The sequence below is a fragment of the Chlamydotis macqueenii genome, chromosome 10, assembly GCF_036417535.1.
Source record: "Chlamydotis macqueenii isolate bChlMac1 chromosome 10, bChlMac1.mat, whole genome shotgun sequence".
NCBI lineage: Eukaryota > Metazoa > Chordata > Aves > Otidiformes > Otididae > Chlamydotis > Chlamydotis macqueenii.
The window spans coordinates 10,364,210-10,384,496 of NC_141565.1; the positions used below are offsets into that span (position 1 = coordinate 10,364,210).

The window sequence follows — 20,287 nt, forward strand, 5'->3', positions numbered from 1 at the left end:
CTCTCCATGCAGCAGTACTGCCGGGCTGTAACAGCGTCAGGCAGCAGAGCTGTAGCTGAGCAGCTTTCCATTGGATAACGGGGCCTCCAGATCCCCCTAAATGAGCCAGTCCCCACCCCAGTTAATGTTACGGGAATATCCCCTGATTCCAGGTGCAGAGGTGGCCTGTCTGGGAGATGCTAGGTAGTCATTCCAGCTCCTCGGTGTTTTTCTTCTGGTATAAGGAGCAGCAGCAGCCTTGATCCTCATCCCTGAGCAGGCAGGGCCCGTGCGGAGAGACTGGGCTGGGCTTGCCCCTCTGGCAGTCAGGGAAAGGGCTGGCGGGCAGTGGTGCCTCTCCATGTGGGCTGGGGGAGGTGGTGAGCAGCTCGAGGCTGATGTGGGTGACTTTGATACCTCCAGGCTGCCATGCCAAGCACACTTTCTGCGACTCCAGCCCCTGCAAGAACGGTGGCACCTGCTCTGTCAGCTGGGGGACCTACTCCTGCCTCTGTCCTGTTGGCTTCGGGGGCAAAGACTGCCGCCACCGTGAGTGAGCGGGTGCTGCTGGGCGTGGGCAGGGTGGGTACTGGCAAGGCTGTGCTGGGGTTGCTGTGGGAGCAGAGTAAGTGGTCCGTGTGAGATGAACTAGCTCTGTTATCCCTGCATCTAGTGCTTCCTGTGTAGTGCCCGTCCCTTCTCCTCACCTCCGCTTTCCTTTCCAGCCATGCACCATGCCCACTATTTCCAGGGCAACAGTGTCCTGACCTGGGACTTCAAGACAGATGTGAAGATCTCGGTGCCGTGGTACCTGGGGCTGGCGTTTCGGACGCGCCAGCCGGACGGGGTGCTTCTGCAGGCCCATGCTGGCCAGTACACCACCCTGCTCTGCCAGGTAGGGCCACGGCCGCAGCTGCAGCACCATGCCTCAGCCTCTACTGCTATCTTCTCCAGGAGAGCAGGAGGACCCTGCCCTCTGAGTTGACCAAGCAGAGGGTGGTTGCAGGGAGAGGTGTTTAGCAGAGCTGGGTTTCCCTCCCCATGCTCAGAAGGAGGGTAGGCTGGAGGCAGGCAGAGTTGGCGAGGCCTTTACTCACTGCTGCTGTTGGTTCCCTCTCTGCAGCTGGCTGGGGGCTTGCTCTCCTTCATGGTGAGCAGGGGGTCCGGGCGCAGCACCAGCCTCCTCCTGGACCAGCTGCAGCTCAGTGATGGGAGATGGCATGACCTCCAGCTGGAGCTGCGGGACATCCGCAGCGGACGAGACTCACGCTACGTCATCACCCTCACCGTGGACTTTGGCCTCTACCAGGTAGGTGCTGCATGAGGCCCCAGCACCAGGACAGGAACTGTGGAGGATGCTTGGCATACACAGGCTGGGCTGGGCCTCTGCACCCTCAGTGGGCTGGGGCAGGGCTGATGCCAGTTGCCCAACATTACTCCCTTTCCTTCTGCAGGATACGGTGGTCGTTGGAAATGAACTGCATGGCCTGAAGGTGAAACATCTGCATGTGGGGGGAGTCTTGGGCTCTGGCGAGGTGCAGAATGGGCTGAGGGGCTGCATACAGGTGAGCCTTCCCTTTCCCGCGGGTCTGTTACATGGAGGGGTGGAAACATAGGCCTGGCAGCTGTTGCCAGTGTCCATCCTGCTGTGGTGACACTTTCCTTCTGAGCATTTAGGGCTCGAGGTGCCATGGGACAGCCATTAATCAATGCAGCAGGGGTGATGGGGGGTGGCTGCCCCCGGGGTTTGTGGAGGGCAGGGGAACTGGGGCCTCACAGATCTGTTCTAGCTTCACCATGAATTTTGTCACCTGCATTGCAGGGTGTGCGACTGGGTGACAGTGTCACTGGGACCGTGCTGCCCAAGCCCAGCCATGCCCTGCGGGTGGAGGCTGGCTGCAGCGTGCCGAGCCCCTGTGAGTCCAGCCCCTGCCCGGCCAACAGTGTCTGCAAGGACGAGTGGCAGAGCTACTCCTGCGTCTGCCAGCCAGGTAGGGCCTGCTGTGCCCTGCCACCCCTTGGCTCTCCATGCCTGTCTGTCTTCTCCTCTCCCCCTGTGGCTCCCCCCTGGCCTGTGACTGTTCTCCTGTCCATCTCTTGGGCAAGTCACATCCCTGTCCAACACTCATTAATTTTTCTGGAGGACAGAATCCCTCCTGAGCTGTGTGAATCCTCTCTTTGGTGCTCTGGCACCTCTCAGGGGGAGGATGCTTGCTTTACACCGTGCTCTCTGTCCACACCTCAGGGTACTACGGAGCAGACTGTGTGGATGTGTGTCACCTCAATCCCTGCAAGAACAAGTCAGTGTGTCGCCGCAAGCCAGGCTCACCCCTGGGCTACGTGTGCGAGTGTGGAGGGAACTTTTTTGGGCAGTACTGTGAGCACAGGTGAGATGGGGGGCATGGGGCAGGGCTATGGCCTCTGTGCCTCGCTCTGTGCTGCCCTCTCATCCTGGCTGCATGAGCAGGGACCTCTCAGTGCCACCTAGCTCCTTGGAGCTGCTGAGTAGCTGGGCTGGTGGGCGGAGAAGGCTCTGGGGGATTTGGTGGTTGTAACAGCAGAGGTGTTTCTCTCCCTAGGATGGATCAGCAGTGCCCGAAGGGCTGGTGGGGGAACCCCAGCTGTGGGCCCTGTAACTGTGATGTGAGCAAGGGCTTTGACCCCGACTGCAATAAAACCAACGGGCAGTGCCACTGCAAGGTGAGGTGCAGCTGTGCCCATGGGGATGTGGCCCATGGCTTGCCTGGAGCCCTGCTTGTCCTTGATGCTGTTACTTGTCCCCTCCAAAGGCCTGGTATCTGCCCAGGCCCCGTGTTGTGTGCCCACTTCTGGGCTGGATCCCTGCTCAGCTCTTCTGTGCGGCCCTTCTGCCCCAGCAGATGTGGGCAGTGAGGGTGCTTGTTGATCAAGAGAGCCTGGCCCTTCTCTGCCCTGGCTCCAGTGGTTCCCCAGGCACCAGTCTCGGCTGCTGTCCTGATGGGCTGTCTGATGGCTGTCCCCATCTCCCTCAGGACTTCCACTACCGCCCCAAAGGCAGTGACACCTGTCTGCCTTGTGACTGCTACCCTGTGGGCTCCACCTCACGCTCCTGTGACAAAGAGACAGGCCGGTGCCACTGCCGGCCCGGGGTCATTGGGCGCCAGTGCAACAGCTGCGACAGCCCTTTTGCGGAGGTGACGCCCAGCGGCTGCAAGGGTGAGTGTGGGCACGATGGGGAGCTGGTGCCGTGGGGCTTGGCATCAGCGGTCTCCCCCTGTGACCGTGCATGTCTCCACAGTGCTCTATGATGGCTGCCCCAAAAGCCTGAAGGCGGGTGTGTGGTGGCCCCAGACCAAGTTTGGCTTCTCAGCTGCAGTGCTGTGTCCCAGAGGCTCCTTAGGTGAGTGGGGGATGCGATGGGGAGGGGAAGGGGCAGCCTGGCTGTCCTGCTGCGGGCTGTAGCAGTCCCAGCAATATCTCTCTGTTCTCATGCTGTCCCAGTCCCATTAGCTGGGCTTGAGAGCTAGGAGAAGGAAGCTGAAGGCGAAAACGCCGCAGCCTTGGGGAGAGTATAGAGGGCTGGCCACAGGGCTGGGGCTGGGAACAGGCTGTAGGGTCTGGGCCTGTCACCCAGCCCTAGGGTTATGCTGTATCCTCGGCCTCGGCCCCAACCTTCTCCCTGCTGCTTTTTGGTTTCAGCAGCTGGAGGCTGGGGCCAGGCCTGGCATGGCAGCTTGGCAACCGCAGCACCATGCTGTGATTCTGCCGGCCCCATCCTCGCCGTGTGCTGCGAGGGGAGCAGGGCACAGCATGCCATTAGGTGAGTGTCTCGGGTAGCAGCCATGTCCCGAGCTGGAGGAGGCCGTCCTCAGTGACGGCAAAGGCGCGAGCAGGGTGTCTGGGACTGTAGGGCAGCGCGAGCCCCAAGGGACAACACAAACCCTGTCCTTCTCCAGCCGTTCGCCCCGGGAGGAGGCAAGTTCGGCTCCTAACTGTTGTCGCTTCTCTCCCCGGTTCTCTCGCCCTCCGTGCTCAGGCTTGAGGGGTGCAGGTAAGGTTGCTCCCACCTTCTTCCGCCTGTGCTGTAAGGGCTGCACCACATGGCTTTCCCTCCCTGCTCCCTGCCTGGCACCCTGCACACCCCTGCACTTTCCCCTCTGCTTCTGGAGCTGCTGAGTGTCTTCCCAAATGCTTTGCCTGGCCTCACCGCTCCAATGTGCTGCTTCCCTGCTCCCAGCACACTACACCAGCGCCAACCCAGCTGCAGCTGCATGCAGCCCCTGCCACCCCATGTCCCAAGCCTGCAGCTTTGGCTCTGGGTGGGTCTGCGCTCTGCTCCCCAGCTGGAATGGATGCTGGCTCTCCCGGGCTGGTACCTGCTTGCTTAGGCTGGGAGAGGAACGAGCTGGTGATGAGCAACGGGAAGTGAGGCCAAAGAGGCCATAGAGGAATGGCTGTGAGGTGGAGGAAGGGGGATTTCTTTGAGCAGGGGGCAGTAGGACGGGGGCAGGAATTGATCGGTGTGTACAGCACAAGGTCCTGTTCCCTCTGCCCAGTTTGCAGGGGGAGAAAAAGACCCAGGGGCCAGATCCTGGCCAGATCTGCAGCTGAGCCGATCTCTGTTCTCTGCTGATCTCTCTTCTCTGCCAGGGGAAGGCCAGCAGTGTGCAGGTTTCTTTGTTCTCTCTGCTCCCAGCTGCAATGGCACTGGTCCCTGTGCATCTGCAGCTGGGGGAAAGGTGGTTGAAGGGGAGAGCTGAGAGCTGGAGATTGTGGGACGTGGCACACTAGTCACTGGGGCTTTTCTGAGCAGCAACTGAACAGCTACAAGTTCTCTCTCCCTGTCCTGGCCAGACTGCTGCCTTCTCCCAGCCTTGGTGTCTTCCCCAGGAGGGCCTCCTCCACAGTCCTGCTGGGTACATTGGGATCACCTGGGTTCCTCTTGCTCAAAGAGTGTGTGGTGATGCTCCTAGCCCAGGACACTGCTCTCCACATTGGCTTTACCAGTGCTTTTGGTGGTGGTTAACAGTTGATGCTGGTATATCTGTTGCTGGGCAGTAGTGCTTGGGCCCCAGCCAGGGTCTGGGGTCTTGTGCTGGATACTGAACCCACACTGCTGGATGGGTTGTCCTCCATCCCCCTCCCCTATCTCAGTTGGCTGGAGCAGCTTGTCTCTGGGGCAGGTTTGCCAGCCCCACCACAGGGCCATTGTCCTCCTGGGGTGGCTTTGCCACACAGAGAGGGGCAAGACCTCCACAGACATTGCAGGCCGTCAGGCAGAGGATGCCTAGAGCTGCATGGCCTTCAGTAGTTTGGGGTCAGATGTGCCCTGAGGACACAGACACGTCCCCACCAGCTTCTCCAGCCCACGGCCTGCCAAGTCATTTATTCCTCTTTGCAATTCTCTGTGGTGGCTATCCTGAAGCACCGGTCCAGCAGCAGCTTGCCAAGATGATGCAAACCAAGGGTGGAGTGGGTTGCACTGGTGCAAAGCAGGAGGACAGCCCTGGGGTGTTACAGACCCTCCCCGTCACTTGCAGATGCTGCTCTTCAGGGTTAGCTGGTGCAGAGGGTCCCTGCTGGGGGATGTAGCAGGGGAGCCGTGTATCCTGTGCTGAATTTCAGACATGCCCTTCCTCCTGGTTTTAGGTGCAGCTGTCAGACACTGTGATGAGGACAAGGGCTGGCTGGAGCCAGATCTCTTCAACTGCACTTCACCTGCCTTCAAGGAGCTCTCCATACTGGTAATCCCCTCTTGGCCCTGCAGCCCTGACAGAGCAGGAGCCATATGAACAAGGGCTCAGAGCCAGGTTTCAAAGAGCTCAGCTCTCCATGGGCACCTAGAGTAGGAGAGGGCCTTGCCACAGTGCTCAGCACGTTGCTCTTCTCATCTCGTGCCCCCAAACCCATCCTGTGGGAGCACTGATCTGAGCTGAAGTTCACCTGATTTCATCTAATCTGAGTGTCCCCATCAGAAATGACCTGTGTCTTGCCCCAGTATTTGAGAATGAAATAAATAACCCTGAGCAGGGCTGAATTATTTGAAGCTGGCAGGATGTCTGCTCCATGGGACATCTCTAGACCTCAGACTCTTCAGTGACAAATGTCTTTGAAATATCCAGGCAAGTTTATTAAGCACGTGCATCTCACCTATGCTGAATTGTAACTGAAGCCAGGAGAGTTTCTAAGGAAGTATTGCTAGATGCTTGCCCTGTCCTTTCTTCTCGTTGGCCTCTGTCCTCTATGGCACTGGGTTAGCTGGTCCTGACCCAGTGCAACCTCTGGTGTGTTGCTGGAGGCTGATTGTGTGCCAGAGATGCTCCCTGTTCTAGTGAGCACTACTGTGAGTGTCCCTGGCTTGTGCCATGGTTTCAGAAATCATCTCTGGGCCAAGCTGGGCCTCCAGCGTCCCTGTTTCCCAGGGAGGATCTGCTTAATTGTTTAATCCCCTCCTTTCTCCCCACTGGCAGCTGGAGGGCTTGGAGAGGAACGAGACTGAGCTCAATACAATTGAAGCCAAGAAGCTAGCCCACCGGCTCCGGGCCGTGACAGACCACATGGACCACTACTTCGGCAACGACGTGCACATCACTTTCCGCCTGCTGTCCCGCCTCATGGCCTTTGAGAGCCGGCAGCATGGCTTTGGCCTGACAGCCACGCAGGATGCCCACTTCAATGAGGTGAGTCCTTCCCCCAGGTCAGGGCGGCTTCTGATGCTGCTTGTCTTTATCAGCCACCCTGAGCCTGGGTCTCTGTTGGGACTGAGGATGTTGTGAGACCATGTCAGGAGCACTGTGCTCCCCAGTGCCGCACAGATGTGGACCCACAGGAGCGAGACCTGTGTAGGCCACCTGCGTGGTCAAGGCTGGAGCGCAGGGTGCATGAGGAGAGGCAGAGAGCTGGGTTTGCTCCAACTGGGAGAGGGAGCACAAAGGGAAGTCTTACAGCTGTCTGCAAGTCCCTCATGGCAGGGGTGCAGGGAAGATGTCTCTGCAAAACACTGGCTGATGAGCATTGAGGGTGGGGGCCCATTGTAGGAGAAACTGCCCCTCTTTCCTGAGCCCTTGTGCAGCAAGCTGGGCGGTGAGCACAGTGTGGCAGCCTGGGAGTGGTCAGGACGATGCCTGCCTCACCCCCTGCCCCCATGTCTCTCCCACGCAGAACCTACTGCGTGCAGGCAGCTCCGTGCTGGCGCCCGAGAACCAGGAGCACTGGGCCATGCTGCCACACAGTGAGCACGGCAGCACCAGCCTCATGGAGCAGCTGCGGGACTACTCAGGCACGCTGGCCAGCAACATGAAACTCACCTACCTCAACCCCATCGGTGTCGTCACCCCCAACATCAGTGAGTAAGAGCTAGCTGGTGGTGGGGCCTGGTGGCAGTGGTGCAGAGCCACTCCTGCATCACACCCTCTTCCCGTCTCCTCGCCTCACCTCAGCGAGGGTGCTGATAACCTCCTTGGTGGCTCTCTCAAACATGGGGAGATGTTTGTGAGAGTTGTCCTGGTCCCATCCCTTCCTGGAGCAGATGACACACCACTGAGAGCCAGCAGAGCCAGGATTATGCTGCCCGCTTCTCATTACCTCCCAGTCTCTAGTGAAAAAGCTGCTGGCCTCAGTGGCAGAAGCAGCCTGCCCTATGGCAGAACAAGGATCTGGGCTGAGAAGTGGCACTGTGGGTGCTGGGATCTCACGTCATGCCCAAACGTGGGACATATCCACAACCCAGCCTTGTGTGGTCCCTTTGTCAGTAACTTCAAACCTAGGGTGCCTTGGAGCATGGTTGTTCTCCAGGTGGCCATCCTAGAGCTGACTTTCACTCCTTTGCTCTTCCACAGTGCTGAGCATCGATCGCATGGAGAACCACTCCCATATCCGTCGGCGCTACCCTCGCTACCATAGCAGCCTCTTCCGGGGCCAGCCTGCCTGGGACCCTCACACCCATGTTGTGCTGCCACTGTCGGTGCTGAGCCCCCCAAAAGCCGAAGGTGAGCATGTGAGCATCACTCAGGGAACTGTGGGTGGGTGTGAAAGGGAAGATGTGCCCCTGCTGAGACCTGGCTCTGTCAGAGGTCCACAAGTCACCCTTGAGAGCTCAGAGCTTCTGACTTCACCACATCCCAAAGGCTCCTGGTGTGCTCATAAGCTGCCTTCAGAGCAGCGTGTGCATATTCTCACCATCCCCTTATGTGCCTCAGCTGCCCCCACGGCGATGCCCACACTGGCTGGGGGTGAAGGGAACTACACTGTGGAGAACTCCCCGAGGGAAGCGCTACCAGAGCCCGAGCCCGCTCTCACTGTGATCATCCTCATCATGTACCGCACCCTGGGAGGGCTGCTGCCTGCACGCTACCAGGTGGATCGCCGCAGCGTCAGGTACATCCTCCTCGTCCTCTTTGCCCTGCGCAAGCGCCACTGCATAGAGACTGGCTGGAATCTGCTCTCATCCCTCCAGCAGCTGCTGAGTCTATCTGCAATGGCTTGGGTTTGGTTCCCAGCCAAACGGTCCTGCGGTGCTCTGCCTGTTCCTCACCTTGGCATGGCTCTGCCCGCTGTTTCCTGACCCCATGGTGTGGGCTGGGCAGAGCTATTCCTTCTGAGACGTCAGCTCAGGGTGTCTGGGAAGTCCTCTGAGGGCTGCAGCTGCCAGGCACGGTGATGGCAGAGCTCTGTTGCTCCTTGCAGGCTCCCCAAGAATCCCGTGATGAACTCCCCCATCGTGAGCGTGTCTGTGTTCAGCAATCACACCTTCCTGCGGGGGCCTCTGGACACCCCTCTCGTACTGGAATTTCGCTTGCTGGAGACAGCCAACAGGAGCAAACCTCTCTGTGTCCAGTGGAACCACTCCAACCCGTGAGTCAAGCACAGCAGGGCCGCTCGCTTTGAGCTGCTTTCTCCAGGCATCTCCTCATTCCCTGAGTCTCCCTGGCCATGACAGGCTGTGTGCCTGGGCAGCACTGGGACGTGGAGGTTTCTGCCCACTCCCGGGGAGTTTGTTCCTGCTGAGAGGGCACAGCAGGATCCCTGCAGGGTTCTGGTTCCGGTACTTCAGCTGTGGGAGTGCAGTTGTATCTGCTGGTAGAAAAGCCTTGCCCTTTTCTCTGTGGTTTCTTCCCCACACACCACACTCATCTGTCTTCTCTCCTAAGTGTGCTCTTCTTTTTCGTGGCTGCAGGACCAACCCCTCCGGCTTCTGGACAGCCAGGGACTGTGAGCTCGTGTACCGAAACACCACACATGTCCACTGCCAGTGCTCCCAGTTTGGCACCTTTGGGGTTCTGATGGACAGCTCGCACCGAGAGGTAACCTCAGCCTGCCGGGCTGTGGGCAGTGGTGGGGGTTGTTAGCCACTGGGTCCCAGAATAAGCAGGCACAGGCAGAAAATTCCCTGTGGCACACAAGTAGACTTTTTGAGAGCTCAGTAGGCTTCCTGCATCTCCCCCTAATGCCGCCATTTGCCTTTGGTTCTCTGCTGCTGCAGCAACTGGAAGGTGACCTGGAGACATTGGCAATTGTCACCTATTCCTTGGTGTCTCTCTCTTTGGTGGCTCTGCTGCTGACCTTCTCCTTCCTGACCTGCCTCAAAGGCCTCAAATCCAACACACGTAGCATCCACTCCAACATATCAGTCACCCTCTTCTTCTCTGAGCTGCTCTTTCTCCTGGGCATCAACCGCACCGAGAACCAGGTCTGTAGGCTTGAACAAGCACGCCCATGGGGCTGGGGGCGAGGCGTGGATGATGCAGTTACCATTGGCACAGTGGGACCATCTCTGAGTGGCTTTTGTCTCCCCAGTTTCTTTGCACTGTGATTGCCATCCTCCTCCACTGCTTCTTCCTCTCCACCTTTGCCTGGCTCTTCGTCCAGGGCCTCCACATCTACCGCATGCAGACCGAAGCCCGGAACGTCAACTTCGGGGCCATGCGTTTCTACTACGCCATCGGCTGGGGAGTGCCCGCCATCATCACTGGTAAGAGCTGCTTGTCCTACAGCTGTACCAAGAGCACTAGTTCTCAGCAGCCTCCTGATCCCCTGGTGTTGCCCAGCTCACTTACCCAGTGGGGAGAGCTGAGGTTGGGCTTGCCATAGCCAGCAGTGCTGGCAGAGAGCAGTACTGTGGTGGTCAGCTGGGGACAACGGATCAAGGGCTATCGTCTTGGTCCTGGGGAGAAGTAATTCCTCAGCACATCTCCGCATGGCTTGCTCGATGGGCATGGGGCTCCTGCTGTCCCAGGGCTTGTGGTTAAGGTCTTCTGGTTTCCCAAGCCTGCCTGCTTGGGTGATCTGTTGCCAGCAGTGAATGTCTGCTGGGCTGAGCTGTGTTGGATGGCTGGAGAAAAGGAAATAAAGGCCCTGATGCTGGGGCTCACAGTCCTGGTTCTTTCCCCTGTGGCAGAGAAGCCTGTGCACAGGACAAGGAACAGCGAGAGAGCCCCTTCACGGCTTTCAGTGCTGGGATGGGATCCACATGGCTTGGGCAAATCCAAGACTGCTGGGTCTGGACCTGACTTTGCCCTTCCTCCCACAGGGCTGGCCGTTGGCCTGGATCCTGAGGGCTACGGGAACCCCGACTTCTGCTGGATTTCCATTCATGATAAGCTGGTCTGGAGCTTTGCAGGCCCCATTACTGTCGTCATTGTGGTAAAACCCTGTCCTGTTTCACCCACAGCCCTCTCCTGCCTCCCTTCTCTGCACCATGGGCACTTGCCACTTCCTTGGCTGCCCACTGCTTGCCCCCTTCTCTGTATTCTCCTTCCTCAGTTAGAGGCCCTCTCTCTGTCCTTCCTTGCTCCAGCCAAACTTGGGGGAGGCCATGGCTCGAGCATGAAGGGGAAAGTAGGGGATGCTCGCGTGGGCCTGGCGGACCTGGAGTCTGCCCACGCTCTGTGCTGGGGATGTCAGGTCAGAGCCGGCCCTTGGCACAGCTTCTAATCGGTGCCAACGCTTTCAGATGAATGGGGTCATGTTCCTGCTTGTGGCCAAGATGTCCTGTTCCCCAGGCCAAAAGGAGACCAAGAAGAAATCGGTTCTGTGAGTATTAGTGGCCAAACTCCCAGCAGAGCTCCTATGGCTTGTGGTTTTTAGCATTTTCAGTGACCATCCTCCGTCCTCCACCATTGCAGAGTATCCCTCTGTGCATCAGTGTCAGCCTTGCAGCCGCTCTCCTCTCCCACACCTGCCAGCCACATTAACCCTTCCTAAACTTTGTCCTTTCCTCTTGTTCCTATGTCCCCATCTCCACACTGTCCCGCCAGCCTCTCCCCCTTCACCACCTGCCCTCACAGCCACCCCTTATGTCTGCTTGGACTCAACACTCTGCCCTTGGCGACTCTGAGCACCTGCTTTTTCTTCTCCTACATGCTCGTTCTGAGACCATTCCCTGCTCCCTGGAGCTTGGCTCAGGTCTCTGTGGCTCCAAATGACCTGTGTCATTTGGGCCCCTACGTTTGCCGTGTGTGATCCAGAAGGGAAGGCCTGGGAGCGGAGGGGAGCCGAACCACCGCACAGAGATGAGCCCGCAGTGCTGGGCGCAGCAGGGAGGGCTGGGCAGGAGCGTGCTTTCCCCTCTGGATCGCTGTCTGTGAGCGCTAGGCTGTAGATTAACAACACGCACTAACCTCTCGGTGTGTGTCTGTGTGCCTGTCTGTCTGTCTCTCTCTCTCCAGCATGACGTTACGGAGCTCCTTTGTTCTGCTTCTAGTTATTAGCACTACCTGGCTCTTTGGCCTCTTGGCTGTCAACAACAGTGTCCTGGCTTTCCACTACCTCTACACTGTCCTCTGCAGCCTCCAGGTAACTGCCCGGCCTCTGCCAGGGGAGGGCACGGGTCAGCCCCGGAGAGCATCCCTGTGGTCCCCATGGGCACCTGTGGAGAGTGAGTGCCCCACGCTGAGCCCCCAGCATCCTGCTGGGCTCCTTGTCCCTTCCATTTTCATCACTGCGGCAATGAGTGGCTCCTGCCAGTCGTCGCTGGTGTGCCCATGGTGAGCACTGGCACGGAGCAGGAGGTAGCTGCAAGGTGCTTGGTTCAGAGGTGACATCCAAGGAGCGGCAAGGACCATCTTTGGAGGGAGCCCTCCCTGCCTTCAGAGAGCAGAGCAAGAGAGCGGCCTGTGACAGAGGTGTCAGACACCCCAAATGTGACCCACAGCAGCACCCCACAGACCTCCTGCCACCACCATGGCTGATGTTGCTGCAGGGGGCACTGTCACCTGCTTGTTGGCTGCTGCCGGCCAAGGGGACAACCCATCCCTTCCTCCCTCACCCATGGGGGTTAGTGCTGATCAGTGTTGAAGAGCTCTTTGGTGCGTCCCTGTCCTGGTGGCCACCAGGGCTGAATGCTGGGCTCCGGAGGAGCTCTGAAGCAGCCAGGATCTGGTGCTTCAGGCGAGCAGGTTGGCCAGCAGCACGGGGCTGTTTCTCACAGTGTCTCTTCCCACAGGGCCTGGCTGTGCTGGTCCTGTTCTGCGTGCTGAACGAGGAGGTGCGGGAGGCCTGGAAGCTTGCCTGCTTCAGCAAGAAGGGGCAGAGCGAGGAGGCCACAAGGAACACGCAGGTAGGCAAGAGCAAGAGCAGCCCAGGGGTCTAGGGACAGGCTGCCTGCTTGGGACAGGAGCTGACGGAGACATCCCCACTTCCCCGGGTGGATGGCAGGTGTGGGAGGGAAGGCCATTGCCTGGGCTGCAGCGATGCCTCCTTAACAGCACATGCCTCTCTCCCCACCTCGCCAGGGCCCCAGTGCCTACAACAACACAGCGCTGTTTGAGGAGAGCGGGCTCATCCGCATCACCCTGGGGGCCTCCACCATCTCATCGGTGAGCAGTGTGCGCTCTGCCCGCACCCACTCCAGCCAGCGGGCTTACCTCAGGTAGGGAGTGGCGCGGGGTGCCGGGAACACCCGAACAGAGCCCATGGCTCCTGCCGCTGTGACCATTTGGGTCTCCTGTCTTTCAGAGACAACGTGACAGCGCGTCAGGGCTCAGCCCTGGATCACAGCCTGCTGACTCACGCTGGCCCCACGGACATTGACATAGCCATGTTCCACCGTGATGCTGGGGGAGGTAAGGCTCAGCCCGGTGTCTGGGTTTGGGGCTGACCCAGCACATCCTGAATTAATTCCTGACTTAAGGAATACCTGCCTGGTGCAGGCTCTGGCTGTACGGTTACATCTTCCACCCTGTGTTTGGCTGTGACTCCCAAACACACTGTGGATGTGAAGGAGAGGCACCAGCTGTGTCGCGTAGCACAGGCTCCTCCTGGACAGACAGCAGAGGGCACAGCCAGTCCCCAAGGAGACAGAAATGGAGGAGACAAGGAGGGATGGCTTAGGCTCTCGTGGGGTCCGTGGGGACACTGGATTTGTCAGTACAGCACAGGCACTGACCCACTGGAGCGAGACCGGTGGGGCCACCCCTGTGGCCAGGGCGTGGGACAGGCGAGTGGAGGCTGGGGGAAGTGGGTTTGCTCAGCCTGGGTGAAGAGGAGGCAAAGGGGACCTGACAGCTCTTTGTGACTGGAGGTGCAGCGAGGTGGAGCCAGGCTCCTCTCACGGGCGCCTGGTGAAAGGGCAGGGGAGCAGGCGCAGGCTGCTGCCCAGGGAAGGGCAGTGAGGGGTAAGGCAGGCTGTTGTCCTCGTGAGAGTGGTCAGCCCTGGGGTGGTTCTGCCTTCCCGGAGGCAGTCAGAGCCCGGCTGGCCCTGTCCTGGGCAGGGGTCAGGGCCAGGGCCAGGACCTCTGAGTCCCTCCCTGCCTCTGTTATTTGGTGATTTGGTCATTTAACTGGCAGATGCTCACAGGCATGAATCTGTCCTTCCCCGTTTGGGCAGAAAAGCCTCACCCGCCTTCATTCCAAATGTCTCCCCAACACACACTGTGTCCCTACAGACCAGGACTCGGACTCAGACAGTGACCTGTCTCTGGACGAAGAGCGCAGCCTCTCCATCCCGTCCTCGGAGAGCGAGGAGAACGTGCGCCTGCGGGGCCGCTTCCAGCGCCAGTTCAAGCGGGCAGCACACAGTGAACGCCTCCTCACTAACCCCACCAACACTGCTCCCAAAGGCAAGTCCTGGGGGCTCAGGGAGGGGAAAGGGTGAGCTCAGGTCCCTGGGGCCAGGCCATGTCTTATGATGGCTTTGATTGCTGCTCACAGAAATATTCTTTCCCTCTTCCTCGGGGCCTCTTTTGCTGTGTCCTTTGCCAGATGTGGATGGCAACGACCTCATGTCTTACTGGCCAGCTCTGGGTGAGTGTGAGGTTCATCCCTGCTCCCTGCAGAAGTGGGGCTCTGAGCGGAAGCTGGGATTCGACATCAGCAAGGATGCGGCCAACAATAATCAGCCAGACCTGGCCTTGACCAGCGGGGATGAGAACTCCCTCACTCAGACCCAACGACAAAGGAAAGGTAACGGCCTGGAGCAAGCAGGCAAGGGTGGCCTGGGCTCTTAGGTTGACATGCCCCTGAAGGCTCAGCATCAGATCCATCTTGTCGTGTCGTTGAGGAGGTCTGGATTACCTCCCCCAGCTTTTATGCCCTTTTCACTGTTATGCAAAGATTTGGCTTCTCTTTCTGTCCGGTGCAGGGATTTTGAAGAACCGCCTCCAGTACCCTCCGACTCTCCAAGGCTTGCCATCCGTCGGCAGGATGACCAACGAGCTGACGTGGTACAAGACCTCTACGCTGGGTCACAGGGCTGTCCCCGCTGCCTCCTACGGCAGGATCTACTCCGGGGCGGGCAGTCTGTCACAGCCAGCCAGCCGGTACTCGTCACGGGAGCAGCTTGACATGCTGATGAGGAGACAGATGTCCCGGGAGCAGCTGAGCAGACACAACTCAGGAGAGTGCTTGGAAGCTGTGCCCAGCCGGCACGGGTCCAGGGAGGAGCTGGACACAATCCCCAGCAGGCGTGGGTCTACTGAACACCTGGAAACTATCCCGAGCAGACATGGGTCTAGGGAAAACTTGGATTTACTGGCTCCTAGGCCCAGTCAGAGAGATCGTGGGAACACGCTGCCACGGAGGCAGGGCTCTAGAGACCACCTTGACACTTTACCTTGCAGATTTGGGTCAAGAGAGCAGCTAGACTGTGGGCCAGTAAGAGAGGTCTCTAGAGAGTGGCTAAACACTTTGCCAAGTAGGCAAGTGTCCAGAGACCGAATAGACATGTTGCCGAGTCGAGATACTTCTCGAGAACAGTTGAATTTGCTTTCTAGAAGACAGCCTTCAAGGGACCAGCTAGCATCGGCTAGACAAACTTCAAGGGAGCAGCTGGACTTTCTCTCCAGAAGATCTAATTCCAGAGAGCCTCTGGACACAGTGCCTAGCAGGCATCCCTCGCAGGACAACCTGGGAAGTCTCTCTAGGAGGCAGCTGTCTAGGGAAAGCCTAGAGCCGCTGTCAAGGAGACAGCCTTCTAGAGAGAACCTGGAGGCCATTCCCAGCCGACATCCTTCCACTGAACAGTTAGATATCCTTTCTTCCATCCTTGCTTCTTTTAACTCCTCTGTCCTGTCCTCGGTGCAATCTTCCAGCACGCCTTCAGGCCCTCAGACCACCGCCAGCCCCTCTGCCGTGCAGACCTCCTCGATGCCCTCTGCAATGTGCCCCTCGACGCCTCGCTCCACCACCTCCCACAGCATTTCGGAGCTGTCGCCAGACTCAGAGTAAGTGTGTCCCTTCCTCAGCCAGGCCTGGTTCAGCTGGCCTTGTGCATCATCCGCCTGCCTTGCATCTTCCCAAAGGGGGGTTGGTTTAGGGGGAGAGGGCTGGTTAAGGCTGAGCCCCTGGGGTGAGTGGTAGGTGTCTCCTGGTGCTGAGTAGCGACCGGGCAGGAGAACCCTTGGGTGCGACAGCTGCGGGCCCTTGCGGTGCGGCATGAGCAGAAATGTCTGTGTGTCTGTGTCTGCCTGCTCTGCCAGAAGTGATGACCCTTGCTTGTGGCCTGTGGGGGCTCAGGAAGGATGCTTTTTGCAGTCACGCTGCACTCATGGCTGCTCCCCTTGCTCAGCACCGGCTGTTAAGTCCTAACAAGTGAATGTGTGCGAGGGCCAGGCTGGCTGGAGCGGAGGAGGGGCCCAAGTCCTACAGGAGCCCTGCCTGCCCCAGCCACGTTTCTCCCCGGGGACCCTGTTCCAATCTGTCATTTCATCCCCTGCAGCTGTGCTCCTTGCTCCCATCCCATCCCATCCCATCCCTCCTTTCCTCTTCCCTGAACTCAGAGACTTGGAGACAGTTTTTCCTGCCCTGACACAGGAGCGAGTTGCTGCCCTGTCCCCATCTGGCATAGCTGGGGGAGGCAGCTGGAGCCCGGGGGAGATGTCACAGCTTAACGCTGTTTTTCTTTTCTCTTCTCTGAGCAGAATAATGAGAAACGAGGGCCATTCCTGAGGGGCCGAAGCCATCCACAAGAGAGACAGAAGCAGCTCTTCGCCTAGCCAGGCGCTGCCAGCTGAGGTTTGGTGTCCCCAGGGGGCAGGGGCCAGAACTGATGGTGGTCAGAGGCCCAAAATCGACCCTGCCTTCCCCTGCCCTCCGGGCTGAGGGGCCAGCAGCCCACACTGCCCACTGCCGGGAGTCTCTGGGCTTTCAGCTGCCGCTGTGCTCCCCATCGCCTGCCTGATGTGACAGGTATGGCAGGAGCCTGCTCAGGCGAGGGTGGCTTCCCCAGCCCCCCGGGGCTGAGCTCTTCCTCTGCGGCAGTTTGTACGCAGGGTGTGCAGTGTGCGTCTGAGCGCAGAGGGCGGGCAGGGGCAGGGGGATGGAAACGGAGCCCAGGACGTGGGGACAGGGGAGGGTTTTCTACCTTTTTGTATCTTTGTAATCAGAGAAAAGAGAAATTTCTATGGTTATTTTTACGGATGGTCTGTTCCCAGGACCTGGAGCATTTGTCTCACCAACAGCCCTTTGGCTACATCCTTGGGGGTACCAGGAACCGTAATCCTGGTGGGACGGAGGGACAGTGCCAGGCAGCCCTTATGGCTTTGCCAGCACCGCTCCGTCCCATCCCCATCATAGGGCAGGCAGCTGGCCCCGTGCCCCTCTCGCCCTGCCACTATCCAGCTCCACATGTGTCTCGGTGCCGTTGTCCTGCCTGGCATCCCTCAGCCCTCTGCAGCCGTGCTGGCCCTGCAGCCAGGCCCCCCTCTGCCCTCCCATGGGATCCCCATTGGGGCTGCCCCCCCGTCCCTGAGCCGGGGCTGTGCACCACTGAGAGCAGAATTGAGTGGTGTAGCAAATTTGGCACTAGGGACCCAGTAAGGGAGGAAACAAGCTTTGCTGTTCAGTCCTGGCCTGTACCAGGATGGTCCTGCTCCTATAAACGCTGGTTTCCTCCACTCAGCAGAGGAGCTCTGTTTTTACTCACTGTATGTTGTGCTCTTTAACCTGTGTGTTATAGAGCAAACCTCTGCTCGTTTGTGGGTCCAGGCTGGCTGTTCCCAGAGCCAGCGCTCGTCCTGTGGAGGATTAGCATCTGCAGGAACATGATGTGGCTCCAAGTCTTGGGGCCCAGCATTGCCCACAAAAGCTGTATCTAGCTGGTTCTCTGCGGGCTCTGGGTATATACGCACACATTCCTGCCCTCTCTGGCTGGCAGAGGGCTCCAGCTCAGAGCGGCCTGTATTTTGGGAGATGGAGGTACAGCACTTTGCCCTGTCTGGAAGTTCAGGCCGCCCTGATGGTTTCTCTGCTCAGCTGGGGGCCTGGCCCTGTGCTCCCCACTGGCCCTGCTGTGAGGTGACACTTCTCTGTGCCTACCCCAGCCTGGGGCCGGGGGCAGCTGGCTCGGGGGGCTGGCACGCTCCCTTTCACCTGCCTCTGTTCGGCTGCCCGCATGGTGCTCTCGGGGCTGCGTGACAGCGCGCTCCTTACTGCCTTACTACCCCACTGCTGTAGCTGCTTACCGCAGCCCAGCCAGACGTGTTTACAGGAGGGGACCTGTGATGCTGTCCTCTGGGGAGGCCAAGGCCTCTCCGCTACGTCCCCGAGCCAGCGGGGTGGCTGTTGAGGGGACAGAAGGGCTGGGTGAGGGGGGTGCCGTGAGGCTGACATGTTTACATGCCATTTGGGACGGGCGCAGAGGGAACACCTGCTGGCCCCATGTTCTGGGAATAGCTGGGCCCCTCCGCGCTGCCGTCTTCGCCTTTGCGGACAAACTCGTTTACATGTTTCTCTCCGGCACCGGAGCCCTGGGCTGTGCCCCAGCCAGTGCCGTGTTACCCCCTCAGCACCCCGGTGGGTACCCGCGTCCTGTCCCTGCTGTGCTGTAGGGCCCGCTTTTCCGCTGGGCTGGGCACAAAGGTGCTTTGTGTTGGTGCCAAACGGAGAGCAAGTGACAAGTGCCAAAAAACACAAGGGCAGCGGAGCCGGTGGCTGTTCCCACAGAGCTGGGCGGGTCAAGAAGCAGGAGTCAGTCTGTGGCCCGGTCCCTGATTGTAGTGCTGTGGCCTCGGCTCTGGGGAGCATCCTCCTTGGGTTTGGGTTTGTTTCTTTGGGGGGTTTGGTGGTTTGGTTTTTTTCCTCTCCATCTCCTGATTCTGCGGACAGGGAGCGGGGAGATGCCCGTGCCCCTCTCTCCCCGCCCTGGCTGTGTAAAAGTGTATCATGGAAGCGCCAGATTTGAAAATAAAAGTCTATAAAACGTTGCCGGCCTCTGTGCCATCTCTCCCTACTCGGGATCCATGACTGGGGTGGCGAGTGCAGCGTCTGGGCTCGAGGCAATGGTGGGAGGGGGCTTGGGCAGGAGCTCACAGCCAGCTCCTGGGCTGAAGGGGAGTCACTGTGGGCGAAGTGACCAAGTGACGGGGACTTCAGTGGCTGCCAGTTGCTTGAACTTGTCTGTGTCCAAACCAGCTCACCCAGAGATGGGGTCAGCTGCGGTGGTGCCCAGTGGGCCCGTTCCTGGCAGCAGCTGGCACCCCGGGCAAGGCCAGGGGGAGAACATCCACCTTCCAAAGGCAGCATGACCTCAGCAGGGCCGATCCAGGCTGCCGTGAAGAAGAGGGAAGTGGAAGGAGGAGGAAAAGAGGCCAAGCATGATCCCAGTGTCCTCCGTCCCTCCCTTTCTTGCTGAGGGGAAAGAGTAGGTGAGCAAAGGGCAGTATTGATCCACGGCACCCTGAGCAAGGGTCACCATCGATGAGCGGAGACCCTCCGTCCCTCACAAGCTCCCTCCTGACCCAGCCCAGGGTGGCCACCGGCGAGTCCTGCACTGGCGGTGTCAGGAGCCGCGGTCCCGTCCTGTGGCCCTTCCCGAGGCTGGCCTGGAGGTGAGGGGCCAGGGAGGGCTGATGCGGGGCTGCGGGCCTGGGGTGGCTGAGGTGGGGCCACAGGCAGAGCAGCCGGCGGGGGTGCAGGTTGGGGGCTGGAGGCTGGGGCACAGGAAGCGGCGGCACAGGATAGGGGCCAGGAGCAGCGATAAGGCGGCAATAAATGGCACTCAGCGCTATCAGCTGCTACCAAGCAGGAGCCCTGTGACGGCCTCCGCTTCACTGCGAGGTGAGTGGATAAACAGTGGGGAGGCAGCAGCTGCGCGCGGGTGCCCGTGCCAGCATCAGCGTGCCGCTACCTGGCCGCCTCGGGACTGTTGGGCATGGGTGGGACAGCGCGGGGCCGGGGCTGTGGCTGAGGGGAGCAGGCTTGGCCCCACCACTGAAGGGCAGCCGAGGAGTCTGTGCGTGGCTGCTACGGGACCCGGGTCGTGCCAGCCGCTGGGAGAGCCAAGCTGGCCACAGGCTGATGAGTCTCTCCGATCCCAGAGAGCACAGTCCTGGCTGTCAAAAGCTCTTGCCACACTCCAGCACCATGCCACCACCCAGGGCACCCAGGGCACCTGCCCTCCCCACCATCTTCGCCCGGCAGCCTGGCACGAGTCAGTCCGGTCCACATACGCCTTCGCTCCCGCTGCTCTGTCCTTGTGGGCCTGGGCCAAGCGTGACTCAGAAACTCTCCAAAACCGGTGGCAGTACCAAGTTGTGGTGGATGCCAGGAAGGTGTGATAGGTTCAGAAAGGGCTTCGGTGCCCGCTGGGGACCTTTGGAACAAGATAACGGCTGGGTCTGCGCACAGGGGTGGAGCGGGGCAGTCCACAGGGCACAGCGCACCCGTTTCCAGCAGGTAAGCAGGGGTCGGAGCCCATGGAAGATACCTCGGATGCCACGGCCAGAGGCTGTGGGTAACCCTCCTTGGCTCAGGCACAGCTCCTGTGGGATGTGGGCCAGAGGGAGGGACAGTTGTGGGAGCCCTGGGGACACAGCAGGGTGATGGCAGGACCTCGAGCAGTGTCCTGGGGTGCTGGCAGCACTTGGCAGAAGGTCGGCACCAGGATGTGCCCAGT

The 20,287-nt window shown here is 59.6% G+C and overlaps 1 protein-coding gene across 1 annotated transcript in view; it reads left to right on the top strand.

Annotated features, from left to right (window-relative positions):
• Positions 1 to 18,596, top strand: part of CELSR3 (cadherin EGF LAG seven-pass G-type receptor 3) — a 33,299-nt gene extending 14,703 nt beyond the window's left edge. Inside the window, exons 8-36 of the mRNA XM_086755276.1 lie at positions 403 to 528; positions 705 to 874; positions 1,103 to 1,288; positions 1,434 to 1,544; positions 1,802 to 1,970; positions 2,225 to 2,366; positions 2,559 to 2,679; positions 2,991 to 3,174; positions 3,257 to 3,358; positions 3,995 to 4,009; positions 5,608 to 5,702; positions 6,429 to 6,638; positions 7,120 to 7,303; positions 7,797 to 7,946; positions 8,157 to 8,334; positions 8,644 to 8,811; positions 9,134 to 9,260; positions 9,440 to 9,646; positions 9,754 to 9,928; positions 10,487 to 10,599; positions 10,910 to 10,989; positions 11,625 to 11,751; positions 12,401 to 12,514; positions 12,690 to 12,826; positions 12,913 to 13,019; positions 13,842 to 14,015; positions 14,158 to 14,358; positions 14,537 to 15,617; positions 16,314 to 18,596. Coding sequence (XP_086611402.1) covers positions 403 to 528; positions 705 to 874; positions 1,103 to 1,288; positions 1,434 to 1,544; positions 1,802 to 1,970; positions 2,225 to 2,366; positions 2,559 to 2,679; positions 2,991 to 3,174; positions 3,257 to 3,358; positions 3,995 to 4,009; positions 5,608 to 5,702; positions 6,429 to 6,638; positions 7,120 to 7,303; positions 7,797 to 7,946; positions 8,157 to 8,334; positions 8,644 to 8,811; positions 9,134 to 9,260; positions 9,440 to 9,646; positions 9,754 to 9,928; positions 10,487 to 10,599; positions 10,910 to 10,989; positions 11,625 to 11,751; positions 12,401 to 12,514; positions 12,690 to 12,826; positions 12,913 to 13,019; positions 13,842 to 14,015; positions 14,158 to 14,358; positions 14,537 to 15,617; positions 16,314 to 16,341 — 4,982 coding nt within the window. The 3' untranslated portion in view covers positions 16,342 to 18,596. The remainder of the gene's footprint in view (positions 1 to 402; positions 529 to 704; positions 875 to 1,102; positions 1,289 to 1,433; positions 1,545 to 1,801; positions 1,971 to 2,224; positions 2,367 to 2,558; positions 2,680 to 2,990; positions 3,175 to 3,256; positions 3,359 to 3,994; positions 4,010 to 5,607; positions 5,703 to 6,428; positions 6,639 to 7,119; positions 7,304 to 7,796; positions 7,947 to 8,156; positions 8,335 to 8,643; positions 8,812 to 9,133; positions 9,261 to 9,439; positions 9,647 to 9,753; positions 9,929 to 10,486; positions 10,600 to 10,909; positions 10,990 to 11,624; positions 11,752 to 12,400; positions 12,515 to 12,689; positions 12,827 to 12,912; positions 13,020 to 13,841; positions 14,016 to 14,157; positions 14,359 to 14,536; positions 15,618 to 16,313) is intronic.
• Positions 18,597 to 20,287: the final 1,691 nt, after the last annotated feature.